Source organism: Agelaius phoeniceus, chromosome 2, assembly GCF_051311805.1.
Source record: "Agelaius phoeniceus isolate bAgePho1 chromosome 2, bAgePho1.hap1, whole genome shotgun sequence".
Lineage (NCBI taxonomy): Eukaryota > Metazoa > Chordata > Aves > Passeriformes > Icteridae > Agelaius > Agelaius phoeniceus.
Window position 1 is genome coordinate 103191539 of NC_135266.1, and position 18115 is coordinate 103209653.

The 18115-nt window shown below is 42.4% G+C and overlaps 1 protein-coding gene across 1 annotated transcript in view; it reads left to right on the plus strand.

The window, feature by feature from the left end:
• The first annotated feature begins 1697 nt into the window (after nt 1-1697).
• The window catches only part of CYYR1 (cysteine and tyrosine rich 1), a 29596-nt gene continuing 13178 nt past the window's right edge, over nt 1698-18115 (plus strand). The window contains exons 1-4 of the mRNA XM_077174682.1: nt 1698-1788; nt 1851-1904; nt 2929-3042; nt 4173-4278. Coding sequence (XP_077030797.1) covers nt 1698-1788; nt 1851-1904; nt 2929-3042; nt 4173-4278 — 365 coding nt within the window. The remainder of the gene's footprint in view (nt 1789-1850; nt 1905-2928; nt 3043-4172; nt 4279-18115) is intronic.

Below are 18115 nucleotides of genomic sequence, written 5' to 3' on the forward strand. Positions count from 1 at the left end.
ATATAAAAGCTAAAACCCAAGGCATAGGCCTACCAACCGAATTCACCGTGGCAGTCATAAGGATTAAAATTCAGCAAGAGCTACTTGTGCTGCTACCTATGCCTCTTCCAACCCCTCTGTGGAAACAATTGTGCCTACCTTTAGGCTCCAGGATCAATGGTAAATGCAGTGGAGAAGGCAAGGACAGGTGAGTTTGGTGTGGTTTATGTGGGGCACGTGAAAGGTGCAGCCCTGCACCTGGCTTTTACTTCTAGAGCCTTTTTCAATTAGAGCAGCTAGTGGATGCTTGCAACAAAGACATGAGAGTGAAAGAAGTGATGGCAGGTCTATCTGGGAAAGAAGATTCATTGTATGTTTCTGTGTCAGCCTTCCCCTCAGAGCAGCCAACAGCAGGAAACCTTTAATGAGCAAAAAAAACCTGTGGATGTTTTTCATTTTTTGTGTGCATATTTCAGCCTTCCAAAGCACATTCTTCAACCTGCAGCTGTTCATGCGAAGTCAGAGCTAACTCTTCTGATTTGTGAGACCACAAAGCAAATATTTTTGGCCTCTGGGCCCCATCTGTGGAAATTTTTACACGGGGGCGAGTTTTGGCAGCATTTAAATAGTTATCAAAAATCACTCCTGAAGAGCACTTAGGAGCATTGTTCTGGCCTGGTCACAGAACATATTCATTGCTGGGCAGCACGGACAAGGCTGTCTGAGGTTTGGGAACACACTGAGGCACAAACAGGCCATGCCTCTGATCTCAGGTCACAAACAACCTGTGAAAAGTACATATTATATGGCTCTACGCAGATATTTACTATATGTATTTTGTTGTATTGATTAGTAGAGCTGTATTAACATTTTAATAGTATGATAAATGTAGTTTTGTAGTTAAAAGGTAACTTTTGTATTTAAAATAGGAACTATGTAAGTGGGATATTTTGTTTCTAAAGAAAGGAATGAGGTACTCGCACCAGATAGCAGCCACAGGACACCTAAATCTTTCAGAGAAAGAATTTATTGCGCCATTATCAGAAGAAGCTGACTTCTTCCTGCCTCGCTCAGGATCGAAGGCGCCGTTGGGATTCAGAGGAAGAAGTCGACACTGACCAGACAGAATCCTTTGTTTGAATGGAATTTATGCATCATGTATGAGGTGTATGAATATGCAACAGGCTATTGTTTTTAAGGGTTAATCCTTTGTTAATGTGTGTCCTTTTTCGGGCTTATGCTGCCCAGAAAAAGGTACCCGGACCGTCCGTAACTCTTTTTTTCTGTTGTCTCATATTGTCCTAATCCAAATAGTCCAAATTATTATTACTCTAATTGTATTACTATTTTTATAACCATTTTATTATTATTAAACTTTTAAAATTTTAAAAACAAGTGATTGGCGTTTTTCACACAACCACAGTTTCAATCCCACTTTAAAGACAATCTCGATTTAAATCACGGCAGGAGCCCCCCTCGAACACCGCATGATCAAAGCGGCGCAAACAACACCGGCGCCGCCTTTCAGCCCTCCGGTGTGACACCGGTACCGGGTCACCCCACGGCTGCCGAGCAGGACAAAGGCAGCGGGAAGGCAGAAAAGAGACGACCGGAGTGAGACACAGGCCGCCACCACTCCAGGAGCCGCCGGCCCCGCTCGGGGGCGGTCGCAGGGGCCGAGGGGCCCCGCCCGGCTCCGCCTGCCCTCTTCCCCCGCCATGGGGCTGACCCGCCCCCGCCATGAGGCGGACGGCGGCTCCGTGCTGCAGCCGGCATGGAGCGGCTGGGGCGGCGCGGCCGGACGGAGAGGTACCCGGCCTTGGAGAGGTTGTTTCCCCCTATCCTCCTCCTCCTCCTCCTCCTTCTGGCAGGTCAGCGGGACGGGCGTGGGGCGGGGGACGGGCGCGGAGCTGCGGGCAGCGGGTGTGAGCGGGGCCGGCGAAGTTTAGCTCCGATGTGGAAGCTTTTCCGATTGAATTGGCATAGGGAGTTGCAAGGGGGTCCCCGGGCTGTCCCAGCAGAGCGGGAGCCCCTCTCTGGCTGCAGGGAGAGTGAACCTCGAGGAGACAGGGCTGAGGGAGGACCTCATTAACGTGTATAAATATCTGTAAATATCTGAAGGGGGTGTGCCAAGAGGATGGAGCAGAGGCTCGGTGGTCCGGAGCAGTGGAGCGGGGAGGGGGGGCAACGTGCAGAAGTTGATGCACGGAAGTAACACCTGATCATGAGGAAGAACTCGACTATGAGGATGTCCACACAATGGAACAGATGGCCCAGAGTGGTTGTGGAGTTTCCCTGAAAAGAGATAGTCAGGAACCGTCTGGATGCAATTCCGTGCCACGTGTGCTCTAGGAGGATTCGGCTTGAGCAGTCAGGTTGGACCAGATGATCTACTGTGGTCCCTTCCCACCTGACCCATTCTACGGTTCTGTGATTCTGTGAACCCACCCGTGTAGAATAGACCCATGATGTGAAGGGTGAAGGCACCTCTGCCCTTTTGCCAGGGCAGAGCCTGGAGGTGTCCTGGCATGGCATAGCTGGAGCCATGAGTACCCATGCCAGAAAGAGGTGACATTGCAAAAGCCTGGAGCTGCTGGCACAGGGCTGTGCCAAAGCCTTGGTATGGGGTGTCCTGAGATGGCAGCCCTGCCAGAGCCATGGTGTGGGGTGTCCTGTGTGGCAGTCATCCTGCATTGCTGCTTCCTATAGAAGTGCCTGTGCTACCCATGGCCTGCTGTTCTCCCTCTGGAGATGGGTGTCCTGCTGGCTGCCCCGACTGACTTGTTGGCAGGGCTGGTTAGTAGGATGATGGGTTGGTTGTTCTGGGTTTTTTCATGTGTTTTTTTAATCCAGCGGTCATCTCACAGGGTTAGGGTGTGTCTGCCTGGGCTGCCCCATGTGCTGTGTTGCACAGCCCTCTTCAGCCCACGCTTGGTGCTCATTTTCAAGTGAAGACCGAGTGTGAGCAGGTTCAGAGAGCTGACCTGCTAAAATCCTGTGAGCAGTCAGGCTGTGAGATTGGTCAGCAGCATGAGTCAGTGAGCAAAGGAGTCTCAGGGCAAGGTGGGAACTTTCACCTGTTTGGGGCAGGAATGGGAGCATGGCAGAAGCCGAGATGAGGAAGGGTTGCCCGGATCCCAGCACACCAACCAAAAGGGTCAGCACAGATGAAAGGCAGTAATGGCAGTGGGAGAATTAGAACCTCTCAGTGAGTTGCAGCCTGGGAAAGGGGAGCTACAGTGCACTGGGAATGCAGAAGCATGGTTTGCCATCTTTGATTTCAAGTCTCTGCCACTGCAGTATGTGACCAAATAGGTCACCAAGGGTGATGGTGTATGGGGCACAGAGTCTCTCTGAATTTATCCAGGGTGCAGCTGAAGCCTTGACTGTGGGGACAGTGATCCCCAAGAATGTTTTTACAGTGCAGTGGCAGTACAGTGTCATCTTCTTGGGGGAACCCGACTTAGGGCTTTGAAACCACTAAATGTCATGACCGCACAAGAGGTAGATACTGTTAAAATAGCTTCTCATAGGAATAAAAAGATAGCTGCTCTTCTGTGTTTCTTAGTTGTAAAGAGCTCTCTTATTGTTGTTTCACAGATTGCTTGGTCCAGCAGAGCATTGTGGCTGGGAGCACTTGTGGCCTCAAGTGCCCTCAGTGGGGCAGGGAGGGCGCTGCTGGCCCCTGTGCCAGGCACTGCCCTGCCACCCTGGCCATGGCCCTGTGCTGGAGCACAGTGAGGGGAGCTGCTGCCACATGGCAAGGGATGAGGGATCCCCAGGCTGGGACTGGGCAGGGACTGGGAGAAACAGCTTGTTCTCAGACAGCTTCATTCTCTCCTGCCACCCTCCAGATCAACAAGAAAAGCAGTCCAGACTCAGGTTTCTTCTGGACTCCTTGCTGGGATGGAAAAAGTTGGTCTGTGGTGTCTTGGCATTTCAAAATGTTCTTTTTCACTTTAAAGGATTAAGTAAAAGGGGGAACTGATATGGCCAGCTATAGAATACTCCATGGAAAGCACCTAAATCTGAAATGCAGAATGAGTGGGAATGGGCTGCCATTAGGATTACAGAGTCAGATCACACCTCAAGGACAGCGCTGTGATTGTATGAAACTGTTAGACTGCATTTTCTTCAAAGCTGTGCTGTATGAGATTTTGATGTTTGACATCATGAGTGTTGTTTTTATTCAGCAGAAGATTGTTTGGCTCAGTGTGATAATGACTGCAAGGCTTACTGCTGTGATGGGACTGCTCCCTACTGCTGTTCATATTATGCCTACATTGGGAATGTCTTTTCGTGAGTATATTTGCACTTTAAAAAAAAAGGTGTGCTGTGTTCATGAAGTCAGTGTAAATTTGCTGTGGCAAAACTATGTTTTGGCAATAAACTGAGGCAGTGTTTCGGTTTGTTGTTTTCAGGTTTGTTTGTTTTTTTCCTTGCTGGTAACAATCTTTGGTATTCCTTTGAGGTCTCATGTTACGTGAATTTTTGAAACATACCAGAAAGCTTGTTAAAATTGTGGGTTCTGTCCTTAGTTTGTGTACAATAATATAATTTCTGAAGCTAAGCTTTAGAGATAGTGAGAACTTTGTTTCAAGCTTGAGCTGAAAAGATCTGTGAATAGAAATCTTGTATGTTTTGTTGAAATGGTTTCTCACACTGAGTTGATAGTGACTGAGTAGTAATTCAAATTACTTGGATTTGGAATTCATATTGCTTTGAGTACTTTTTTTTTCATTTTCACTTTTATTCACTTGTTTGTTTTTGTTAAATAATGTTTTGGCTGTTGGTGGAATTTATTGAACAGATTCTAGGTGAGAATAGTCTGAGTCATGTGTGAAAAACGCCAATCACTTGTTTTTAAAATTTTAAAAGTTTAATGGTAATAAAATGGTAATACAATTAGAGTAATAATAATTTGGGCAATTTGAATTAGGACAATATGAGACAATAAGAACAAAGAGTTACAGATGTCCAGGTACCTTTTTCTGGGCAGCATAAGCCCGAAAAAGGACACACGATAACAGAGGATTAACCCTTAAAAACAACAGCCTGTTGCATATCCATACACCTCATACATGATGCATAAATTCCATTCAAACACAGGATTCTGTCTGGTCAGTGTCAACTTCTTCCTCATAAGCCTAACCCCGAGCGAGGCGGGAAGAAGTTCGTTTCTCCTGACAATGGGGCAATAAATTCTCTTTCTCTGAAAGATTTAGGTGTCCTGTGGCTGCTATCTCCCTGCGAGTCCTTTCTTTAGAAAAAAAATACCCTACATAGCACAGTTCTATTTTAACACTTTTTTATAACCTAAAACTATATTATCCCACTACTTAAGAGAATTAATACAGCATTACTTTCTAACACAAGACATATAATATTTGTTTTAATATTTGTGAAAAGCCAATCATAAAATACATGCATTTTTCACATCACATCTCACAAGTTGTACATTCATGTGCAAGGGCAAACCTAAATGAAAGATAAAATGTGGTTCTTCGTGACAGAGCATCTTATTTTCTGTTGAATCAATTACACTAGTAATTTCCTTAGCCTTTAGCATACAGTCTGTGACTTATTTTTGGTTTGTGAGAAATGGCTACTTACTTTTAATAATTTTAGAAGGGTTTATTAAACCTTATCAAAAAATACAACAGAAGACTGAATAGAGAAAATATTTCAGTGCCAGGAGCAAAGGATTTTTCCCACCATGTGCTCGCCCACACAATGGAGGTTTTGCCTTTAACCCTTTAACCCCTCCCAAAGTTCTGTCCATCCACCCCTTCTTCACTGTCCAGTGGTGGAGATCTCTTCCTCAGACCCTGATTGGAGGTCAGATGTCACCATAGTGACAAGCCAGCCCTCCCAGATGTCCCAACCCCAGCTGTCCCTCGATAACAACGTGAGGGGGTACAACATAACTATAAATCTATAAAACTTTTCTTAACCTATATACACGGTATTTGTCTGTTAATTGTGAGAGTCAGTCATTGCATTACTCATCTATCACAGGTTTATATTCTTGACTAAAACCAGAGAGGATAAAAATGACATGGCATATGGACTGCCTGGTACTTGGGGAAGACTGAGTGGGAAGGTGATAGTTTATTTTTTTTTAGAATGACTCCTCTGATGCAAGTTTTGTTTCAGCCATGGTACCTGGGGAATATTCCAGTGTTCCCATCAGTATATTTTATAGCACTTTGAAGGAGTAGGCGGAGTGATGGTATTTTAATACAGAATTGATCCACAGTTTTTAAAACATATCACATGCTTCCTGGGCTTAAGTAAATAAAATTATGGTAGAACACCAGAATCCTTAATTCATCTGGAAATGACAAAGCATGTATTTAAGATGGATGTTGTAGAATGACAAGTGATTTTTTTTTCCTGATCACCGAGTGAATGTTTGCTTTGACTTGTTTTTCTATTTTTTCATTTCAAAATTGTTTTTTTCCATTTACAAGCATCAAAGGAGTTTCTCATTCTGAGTACCTTGTTCCAGACCACGTGCGGTTAGGAATGATGGACACAAGAGCATAGGACATCACATTGTATGAAGGAGGCTTCCAGTAGAACAAGTGGATTTAATCTCTCACTCCTGTGAGTGCATAGCTCACTAGCATTTGTCTAGCCTGATGTAGAGGGCCTGCTGAAGGCCTTGACCAGGGGGTTCTTTAGAGTGACTGCTGAAATGCTGTAACCATGCCTTCAGCACCAAGCTGGCACCTTGTCTTTGGTATGTTTGTTTAACAAATGTAAATTGATATTGAATTAGAGCCGAGTGTGAGTGGCTCTGACACATTTGGAAGGGTTTGTGTGTATCTGGGTGGATTTGAATCCTAGAGGAGGCTCTTGCAAGTGCTGTTTGCCACAACACAGCTTGAAGAAGACATTTGATAATTCTGACTTTTTATGGCTAAATACTCCAATGCATAGACTTGAAGATCAGTCAGCAGTTGTTATGTTCCTTTGACCCGAAATTTTGCATGACTAAGTCACAGATTTTTTTTTTCCTAAAAGCAGATGAGGACATGTCTTCTTTAAATATGTCATCTCATTTTGAAAACTTTCCCCTTCCCTCCCCTCCTCCCTCAGGCTTTATCCCAGGCTCAATTTCACTCCTCCATCCCCAGCTCCTCTTCTTCCCCACCCTGAGTGGCAGAGGGAGTGGGGAATGTGGGTATGGTCAGTCCATCACAGCCCATCTGCACTGCTCCTCACACTTTTCCTTGGTTCAGTCTGTGCTGGGTTGCAGTGTGATCATCTCCTTGGTACAGTGCTGTAGGAGTTGGAGAAATTATGTCTTCTCTGACTTACCATAGTTTTACATGGACCAAGTATAGTAAGTGTCATTTGAATGCTATGGAGAGGAGAAATTATTTTGAAACTCTCCAAGGGAGATCCTTGTCTGGCAAATATCTGGGTTGATAATTGTCAGCTTTCATAGACTTACATTCTCTCAAGCCAGCTGGTGATCCAAAACAACTTTTTGTCCTCTGGGAAGAAAGAAGAAGCTGTTTTCTGTATTGTGAATGTTGTCACACATGTGTGGTGTTGATCAATTAAAAAGATGTGAAGCTCTTTAGAAATCTGGGAAAGAGATCATCTCTTTCTCTGCCCGTGTCCACTGAGGCTGAGCAGAAGCACGGTGCAGAATGCCAGTGTGGCAATCCAAAGGCAATCCAAAATGCAGCCTTGGTGTTCCTCTGTAGAAATCCAGCACAGCTATAAGGCTAGGAAAAGCAGATTATGTGATCATGACTTCTGTGTTGGAGATGAATTTAAACTCAGACTTAACTGTTTGCCAGTACTCTGAGCTGTCACAGCTTGAGCAGGATTTACATTTTTATTTGGTTGAGTTTGATTCTGTAAGGAACTAAATATGCTAAATGAAACAGCTCTCTGTGCAATTAATAAATGAGGAAAAGGTAAAAATAAAATATAGTTGTTTCCTTTGACAATTAAATAGCAATAAAGGGCCTTTGTGCTTTAAATCTATGAGCTTTCTGCTAAGATGCTCATTACTAATGAAAACCTTTTCCTCTGAAATCTCCTGAACCTTGTTTTTGAAGGGATAAAAATAGGAAAAAGAACTTCATTAAATTGCTCTTTTGAAATGGAAGGATTTCATTTATCTGTTCCTCTGCATCTCAGAGGCTGTTGTTTACAACAGGGTCTTTCTTCATACCACACGTAATCTGGTAATGAGTCTAGCATAACCTTCAGTTTCTAAACTGATGTTTGTTGTTTGAGATTAAGGGCTTAGAAAACATGAAGGCATGTATGTTACTTTATCCAAATGAGTTCTCTGATCAGAAAAAGAGAAGTGGTAAATCTCTTTCTTTTTAATTATCTATGTGATAAAGGACGGTTGAAATAGAATGTGACAAAAAGGATTATTAAATAACTCCTAAGCAAAACCCAACTATAGAAACATTACAATAATTAAGTAGCTAGAAGATCACATACTTCATTACTCACAAGCTGGCAAGTCATAAGAAATGTGCAAGAGCCTTTTTATGACAGGAAATACATCCATTAAATTACTCCATTAATCCATCTACACCAGTCATTTTATTCTCTTTCTCTATGGGTTTTGTATCGACTTTACCTTCTATTCAGTGCTGTAAACAAGAGGGTGCCATTGGAAAAAAGTAAAAATGCCTTTCCATGACTGATAAATCATGGGGTTTTTTGTTCAGACAGACAAATGTAGCTGAAATATGTAATAACAAAACTGCAAAAAAAGCCACTCAGAGTGTAGGCTGTCCATTGGATCCAATTGTACAAGAAGTTTAAAAATTGAACTGTATGATGAAACACTTTCATAGTTTTCCCTGTTTTCTCTAGTTTCTTCATTATACATGGTAATGTTTTGCTTTCCTCCATTCTTTTGAAGTCTTAAATTTTTTTTAGTGTTCCTGGTGGTACTTTGCTCTTGTGCAATGATTATAATTCCTCATATATGCAAGTGATTTATTTGCTAATTAATACAGCTGACACCTTACTCAGCTGGTGTTCCTACTCTCCATCAGTCCTTTTTCAGTCTTTGCCTGGATGTGTTTTTGTCATGTGGCCAAAATATAGTGGCTTCCCATAATGGGATATCATTCTGTGGTGGGAATATGTGTATGCCAGGTGATCAAACCATGACATTCTGCATGTTCTTGTGTCAGGTGTCTGGAACTGACTCCTATCACCCCCACATTGCTGTCCTATTCCTAAAGTGTGCCTGTCCCAAATTTCCTGTTTGGAATGTTAACTGTTATCCTAGGGTGACTTTATGATGCTTACATCTCCATTTGTCTGCCCCAGAAATAAATTTTGCACTTTTGTCTGTTTAGCCCCTCAATAAGTTTTGCATGGTTCCGAGAGCCAAGGGGAGGAGAGAAGTGCAGTTATCAGAAACTGCACTTGCTCCCCACATCCTTCTCCTGGACTGTGATGTCTGCAGCACAGACAGCAAGAGAGAGCTCTCCTTTGCTTTAATTAGTTTTAGCTAGCTGAGGCAGAGAAGTTCCGTGCACTGTGGTTTTTCTTTTTCTTGGAACTGTTTAAACTTGCTCTGCGCTGAACACCCATGTAAGAGATGGTCTGAAGTTTCTCTCATTTGCCTCACAACCGTCATCAAGGTTGGAGATTGAAGCCCTCCCAAGGACTGAGACTGAGACCCCCATAATTCTAACACAGCAGTGCTGGGCTGGCTGAAGCAGGATGTTTGCCAAGTGTTACCTGCAGGTGTGTTCACTGGCCCAAGACTGGTTTCCCATAGAAACCAGTCCTGAAACAATGGGTCCTGCTCACTGCTGGGACTGGTTTCTCCTGTTTCAGAACTGGACTGTCTGTACTTGTTCTCAATGGACTTATTCTCCACTGTCCTGTACCTGTTCCCCTCCCCTGGAGGACTGTAACAGACCCCTGAGTTAACTAAAGACTTTCAGATTCTCCCCAATGTGACAGGACAGATCTGTTGGCTGGACCACGAGGATTTGTCTCTCCATTGGTAGCTACATCCCCCGCTCTTTCTCTCTCTCTCTATCCTTTATCTCCTTTTTAATCCTTCCATCACATTTGCTGTGGGCACTCAGAAAAAGGTGCATTTGTTTTGATACTGAAATCCCCTCTGTGTTGTTTTTGCACTCTGAGATCAGTTAATAAACCATCACGACCCCTGCTTGTACGAGCAGATGGTGACATTACAACCCAGCAGAGCGCCGGCAGCTCACGGACCTGGGCTGTGGCATTTCCAGCACCAGAGGGACTGATAACAGACTGAGTGAGCTGAGCTACAGCCCATAAAGAGGACTTTCTGAGTCTGTCATCTCTTTTGGAGTGGCAAGAGGTTTTATTGTTTAATATTGTTCATTTTTTTGAGCAGGTGAATGCTTTGCCTGTTAAATAAACAGTTTTTTCCACTTTTCTCCCAGGAAATCTTTTTCCCGAACCAGTAGGGAGAGGGACCACTTGAATTTGCTTTCTAGAGGAAACCCCTTTAGAGGTGTTCCTCCACATTGGCCCTAAACCAGGACAACTATCCATATAAAGGATGAGAAACAGTGAGGCTGTTGCTTGAAAATTGAGGCACAATCAAGAGGTGGGGCACCACTGCTCATAAAAACTCTGATTGCTATAGACATGTCAGTGAGCCTCATTAGCTTGACATCAGGATTAGACCTGATTGCATCATCTAGATTGTTGGTTCCTAAAATCCTGTTAATTCTTGCCTCTCTCCCCAGCTCCTTCTGTTTCAGCTGATGTCACATACCAGACTCGGGGTGTTCTGCTGCTTCTGCCAGGTCCAACATACTATCACTAATTTTTCTTTTCTTGCTTTCCTTGTTCCCCTTAAGTGCTTGTCTCAGTTTAGAGACAAGTTCAGGAGAAAATCACTCTAGAATGAGTGTTTCCTCTTATACTGGTTTTGCACAGCCTAGTTTTTGGTAGTGGAATGGCCACAGAGGTGATTTCTATGAGAAGGTGTTGAACACTTCTACCATGCCCAGCAGAGGCAATCCCTGATGGCTTTGAAGATGGACATGCTGCTGGCCAAAACTTGGCCAGTTAGAGAGGCTGGTAATGCCTCTGTGATAACATATATAAGAAGAAAATCAAAACAAAGTTATAGTTGATAGTTTCCTCTGGCCTTGGACCAACCCAGATTGAACAGTCCAGGAAAAAAAACAAAAACAAAGGCCACGGAAGGATTGCTGCTATAGTCTCCAAGGCCAGGGAAAGGGAAAAAACCCAACTTCTTGCCTAAGTTAACAAAAACCCAAGCTAGCTAAGCAGCAAAGTAACTACCGTCCTCACTGCACCATGGCCACTTGGGGAGTGAGGCTTTGAAAAAGCCTGTGCAGGAGCCCCCAAGGCTCCCTTCTTCCCCTGGACCAACCTTAAAGCTACAGCAACCATAGAGCAGATGGTAAGGGAACAGAAAAGCACCCCAAGACAGTGCTGGAGACCCCATGCGACATTTAAACAAGTTCCACTCTTAGTGATGATGTGTTTTGTTGAATCAGGACGTTTGGATTCAGCTTGGCTTTTGAGTGTGACTAGCTTTGAAGTTTGAGAAGCACAAGGAGAAATCTTCAGCAGCACAGAGAGGCTCAATTAATTCTTTCTTTTATTAGCCTCTTTGGTTCTTCAATGTACTTGCTCTTAGATTCCCCTTTTTTACTTTGTACTTATTGTACCATTTGCCTTTTTGCTTCGCATCACTCTATTCTTTCATTTACCACTTGCCTTCCCCAAAGTGGGAAAGCATAATTCTACTTTGTACCTCAGAAAATTTGCAGTACAGTCCAATTAATTTTGTTAAGTTGGCAGTTCAGACTGCCTGATCTGTGACATGCTTCTGGTACCACCAAGGATGCCACTCCTATGCCATGAGACAGGTCTAAGGGTACTATCTCATCTCCCTTGGTCCTGGTGGGACAAAAATATCTGTACTGGAGTAAATATTTGCTTAAGAGTGTTCCTGTGTTTTCTGTGGGACTAATTAGTTAATCCAGTTGCTTTGAAAAAAAAAAGAAAAAAAAATTTAAATTTAGAGACGTTTGGAATGGAGGCTGTTAATCCCTCTCTCAATCTGTGAGCCCAGATGCAACATGTGAGGCACAGTCCCCAGATGTGGTGTGTCTGGAAACCTTTATTAAAAGTGTACATAGCTTTTATAATATTTTTACTGTCAGGCTAGAATAGCATGAGTCTGGATAGCCAATAGTATAAATATTCTGATGACTGTAAGCAATAATATACATGGTTGATTCCCTAAAGAGCAACATCAGCTTTGTTTCTCTAAGACAAGCACTTGTATAACAATTTCTTCTGCAAAACTACTATGCTTCTGCTACTTGTTACACACCTTGTTACATCTCTCCTGCCTTGACTGCATAGTCCTTTCTTTTTTACTAGAAGCTCTTTGTTTCCTTTCCCCACACCCCGAGCTTTGGTGACTTAGCACTGACTCAGAGAGACGCGAGTCCTTTCGATGTCTGTGTATTTTTTTTTCATACCTACTGCAGCTTAGCTCTGAATTCAGAATTTTTGCTTGTATTGCACTGGTAGGTCAGTGCAACCAGGCTCCCACTATCACAGGCAGCCCATCAATGTGCCAAGCTCAATGTTCACAGTTCTCAGTAGCTCACAACTGCTGCATCTACTGGAAAGCTCTTCCAGAGCCATATTTTTCTGGTCATCGAGAATATTTTCTTTCACAAGCTTTTTCTACAAGTCTTCTAATTCTTGTAATATTTTTTAAATTGACCCTTCATTTTGATATGAAATTGTGAAATAACATTTTTCATCCCTTTTCTAAGTGATGGATTGTGGACTGGGTTTGTTTTGGGGAGCTGTTACATGGCAGAGTATACATCTGATGTATGTATCACATGTGATTCTTGGGGTGTCCTGTGCAGGGCCAGGAATTGGGCTTGATGAGATGGATCCCTGATGGATCCCTTCCAACTCATCACATTCTGTGATTCCGTGATTCCCATCCACTGTATTAGTTAACTGTGTACATTTAAGTATATTTCTTGATTCAAAAGTATAACTCTTGTTTAGTGAGTGGGGTATGTGGTTTGCACATACACAGAAGGAAAGGAATTGCTTTCCTGGGTAAACATTGCTTTGTGTTACTTGACTGTGCTGTTGACAAGCCTGTCTGCTCTTTCCAACAGTTGCACATTTTTCTGAAGTGACTATAATGGACTGGGATCCTTGGGGGAAAAAAATTGACATCTTGAGCATATATCTTAATGAAAACGGTATTAATATGTTGTTTAGTGGTTGTGGATGCTTTTGATGTTTTGAATATTTTGCAAGCCATGTAATGGCATTCAGTCACCTCCTTCATGCTGTTGCAAAATGGTGTCAAGTTTAGATTAGTGACAGGTTGTGACATAACAGCAGGATTTACCTCAAGGGAAATGTCACAAAATGTTGTATTTATAGATCTTTCTGTCAAAAGACCTCAGATTGTCACTTCATCTGGTTCTGCTACCAGAGATATTTTCATGGATAGGTCTTCTGGCTTGTGGATCCTATTGTTTCTTCCCATGAGAAACACCAGCTCTGGTGAAGTGCATGGATTTACTAGGGCACACAGGATGGCAAAGGGCAGCTGAAGGCTGGTTGCACTTTGGTGTTCCTGGTTGTGTTTAACTACTGTCAGATGTGGTAAGAGCCTTCTGCCAGGCTTCCTTGTGCTTCAACGAGGAGAGAGCAAAGCATTTCTTTTTGGCTTTGTCTCATTAGCATAAAAAGCAAGGTAACATGTCACCAAAACTGTGAGGAAGGAGCCAGGGTGCAGGGGGTGTCTCTTCTGCACAGCTCTCCAGGAGTAAGGAGTGTCCCATCTCCTGGGAAAGGGGAGGAAGGGCTTGGATCCTCTGTTTGCGTTACCCCACTGCGTGGGGTTTCTGTATCCTCCATGCAGGTAGCTGAGCCAGGATTCCATGCATTTGCCAGGGAAGTTATTGCTGACTCATCAGTACCTGGCTCTTCTCCAGGCCCCACTGATCAGCTGAGGTGGAGGAGGTCAAGCCTAGCTCAACATTACTTAATGTGTGTGTGGATGTCTGTACCGCGTGGTGACTTCTGCATCCTCAGCATAGCTGCACTCAGATAAAGCAACTTTCATCATTTTATGGAACCTGTAGGAGCCACAGCATGTTTCTCTAACTATAGTTTAATTTTCAGGTTTTTTTAGTTTTCTGACTCATAGTCCTCCAGAAGCATAAAATGATTCATATACCCAAGCACTTAGCACCTTTTCCATTTGTAAATGGCATTTCATGCAAGCTTAATGAGGATATTGCAAACCACTAAAACCATAATTTGCTTATGCTTCGTAATAAGGTTTGAATCCTGAAAAGACTTATGTTAATACTTTCAAGTTCATTGTAGGTTTTTGCAAATGGTGATTTAGAATCAGAATGTCCTCTGGCTTAGTCTCAGTGGGTCTTTGTGCCCCTTATAAGCTCTGACACAGCAACTGGGAAGAGGGAATGGGGAAGAAAAATGGAATGGGTGCTGTAAATCTGACAGAAAGAAAAAAATGCAGCAGAGGCTTTTATTGCTTTCACAGGGGTAAGATTTGAGTATTAAAGTACATTAGAAAAAGACAAGATGAAAATCTTTTTTTTCATTTAATCTGCTTTAGAATTTCTAAAATTAAACTCTCAGTGTCTTATTATTTTCATATGAAGATATGAGGGAAAAATCCTTTTCCTGGGTAATTCAAAGCTCAGATAGATTTATTTAGTCTCAAAATATATGTTTCTAGCTAGCACTGCAGTTTTAAAAAGCTATTGCATGGTTGCTCAAGCAATGCACATATTTTATTATTTTAAAATGGAATAAAATAATTTATGATGTTAGGTTTTTAGTGTCCTAATTCACACTTTTTCTGCCAGATCATCCAAGAACCACTCCAGATTATTCAATCATTATTCAATTATTTTTAAAAAAGCACTAAATATTTTTCATTTGTCTAACTCATAGAATTCTAAAAGCAGTAAAATCTTCTGAGTTGAAATTTAATAAATGCATTTAATTAATGCATTTTTGAGTAAAAGTAGATATTCTCAGAATCAGATTTATGAAAAGGTCAAAAGGCATTTTTTTCTGGTTCTTAAGGTAGTGTTACTTGTTTGTATTCAGATATTTTATTACTTTATTTTATTCAATGTTCTTTTCACTTTGTTGTTGTGAAAAGGATTTTTGGTTAAAATTTTCCTCTCCTTTGTTGCATTAAATGGCAAAATTCTCTTCTCTATCTTCCCTCATTCTCCAATAACTTTAAAAAAAAATGGAAGAAAAGTCAGTAAGCTTATCTTTCAGGAGTGATTTATCACTCATTAAAATGTCAATGAAAGAGTCCAACTGAAGCAATGCTAAGAGTTAGGAAAGGACCATGAATTCCAGTTCCTGCAAAGCTCAATGTGTGTTTTGCTTTGTAGAATTGGAAATGGCTTGGCTCCTTGCAATCAAAGCTGTTTTCCACACGTGCAGGTGTTGCCACCGGGGAACTGGAAACAGCCCTGACACTCCTTCAGCAAGTGAGTCCCTGTGCTCCCTCCCTCACCATGCTGGTCTCCATCTTGCACCTTCTGGAAAGACCAGCAATGCTCCTGTTCATTTTAATGGTAAAATGAACAGGAGCATTGCTGGTCTTTCCAGAAGGTGCAAGATGAGCTAAAGCCTCCAGTTTGGTTATTCTCCTGGACTGCTTTTCCAGTGATGTGGGCAGTGCAGGAGCCTCTCAGAGGCGATGATATAGGTGTATAATGTGGTGATGTTTGCAGGGGTCCCAGGATGAGGGAAGAGATACGAATCTTGACTCCATGTTTCAGAAGTCTGATTTATTATTTTTTGATATATATTATATTAAAAGAAAATTATATACTAAAACTACACTAAAAGAATGGAAGAAAAGTTTTCATCAGAAAGCTAGCAAAGAAAAGGAATGGAAAGGAATGAATAATAAAATCTTGTGACTGCTCCCAGCCTCGACACAGGTGACTGTCATTGGTCATCAAGTAAAAACAATTTCACATGCTGGGTAAACAATTCTCCAAATCGCATTCCAAAGCAGCTGAAGCTTCTCAGCTTCTCAGGAGAAAAGATCCTAACGAAAGGATTTTTCATAAAATATATCTGTGACAGTATATACAAAATCACAAACGGGACAGGACTGCTGTGGAACGTGTCTCCAGCTGTTTATTTTCCAGCATCAGTCTCATTACATGGTTAGGACAGTGGGAAGATGCCAGCAGCTCTCATCCTCGGCAGCAGCCAAAGAACTCAATGTTACAACTCACTTTAGAAGTTTTTTAACCAATCACACAAAGCAAAAGCATACTGACAGTAGTTTTATCCAACCACTCTAAGTACGCACACTTTCGGTTAAAACAGTGCTTGCTTATTTTGAATACAATACCTGCTTGTAAGCCTTAAAATACATTTTACCTCTGATTTTAAGGATTCCCACAGCGTACACCCAAGATGGACGACAGTCACGAGATTTTTCAGGCAGATATAAGTTTGGTCTGTTTTCATATCGGGGGTTAATTTTCCAATTGCAGCTTCAGGTCGTTAAGTCACATTCCTCCAGTTTGCTCTCCCCAATTTACTTTTGTTGATACTTTTCAGGCCTGAGGCTGTGATGATAACCTTGGTTCTCAGGCCTGGAAGGGTTGTTTTATCTGACCAAAAGAGAGCTTGCTAACTGTGACAGCTACAGCTGGTCTGTAGCTGCACACATAAATTGGCTATAACAGATACCAACTCAACCAGCCTAGCTCATTAAAGAATGGAAGTAAACAAGTCCCTGGATATGATAATTAATGTTAATAAACTCAAACAGGGAACCTCAGCCAATCCCATTGAATCCTGAATGCAGACGTATCATTGGCCAGTGAGCTGGGCGGTGCTAAGACTCCAACCAATCAGATGTTTAAGTGCAGGAAATTTGAAGCCCCTATAAAAGGGGGCGCCCAACAATAAACCTTAGCTGCTGCTTCATTAACTCGCTGTGTTCTTATTGCATGCCTGTCTCCAAAACTGTGACAACTAACACTCTGTAGGAAGTTCAGAGTTAGACACTAATGCAATACAGCATCTGAAAAATATAAAAGCTAAAAACTTAAGGTGTCACTGCACTTTTGAGCCCCCTGGCTTCTGCTGTGCTAGCACAGACCCTTCTGTGAAATGCCTGGGGGATGCCCTGTCTGGGGATTAGGTCCCGGCTCTAAACAGCTGAGTAAAGTCTAGATTTTTTCACTCTGCCCCCTAAATGAAACTGAGAGAAGAGTGCTGCTGCTTTTTTTTTTTTTTTCCTAGTGTTATTTTTCAGAAACTGCAATAAATAGGTACGATTATCATGTTAGGAGCTGTAGGGTTTTCTGCAAACTGCCATTTAATTCCCTTTCATTGGCTAAGGAACCAATGAAGCAAAGATGTTCCAGGTGAAGGAAATATGGCAGCAGAGGATGGTTAACTCTCAGCTCTGCCAGTGATGACTTAACAAACCTAGAAGTAAAACAACACACTTTCAAGATAATATCAGTATAGGAGGTGATACAAAGGTTGGTCTTTATTAGAGGCCTCCAGAGGCAGATATGGAAGTTTCCACAAAATGCTCAGCCCCACATGGGGTGAATACAGTTTTGTAAGTTTAGCAAATTAGCATAATTGACAAAAATCACCACTTAGAGACATAAGTGCTGATGCAATTTCCCGCAGTTCAACCTTCTCTGAATCCTCCCCCCTCAAATGGAAACTAAATTTTGTTCATGAAAATGTGTCTTGAAGAGCTGGTTTTCAGCCTTAGTTCCCAGAAAGAACCAAGATAGGATATGGGCCTTGTACCCCCTGGGGCTTGGAGCTCTGAAATATGTTTTGTCTTTCTGCCTAGGGAAAAGTACTGGGAAAAGTAGCCACGGATACAACAGTAGATTACAGAGCTACAAATACATGTGTAAAGAATACAGAGAATATATAAAAGGAAAAGACAAAAATTATGTGGCATCACCTGCAGCAACAGCTCATGCCACAATGCTTGCAGTAGTGGCTGGATGGCAAAAGGCTGTGAAGGAATTGGGTTTATGTGGAGAAAATGAAA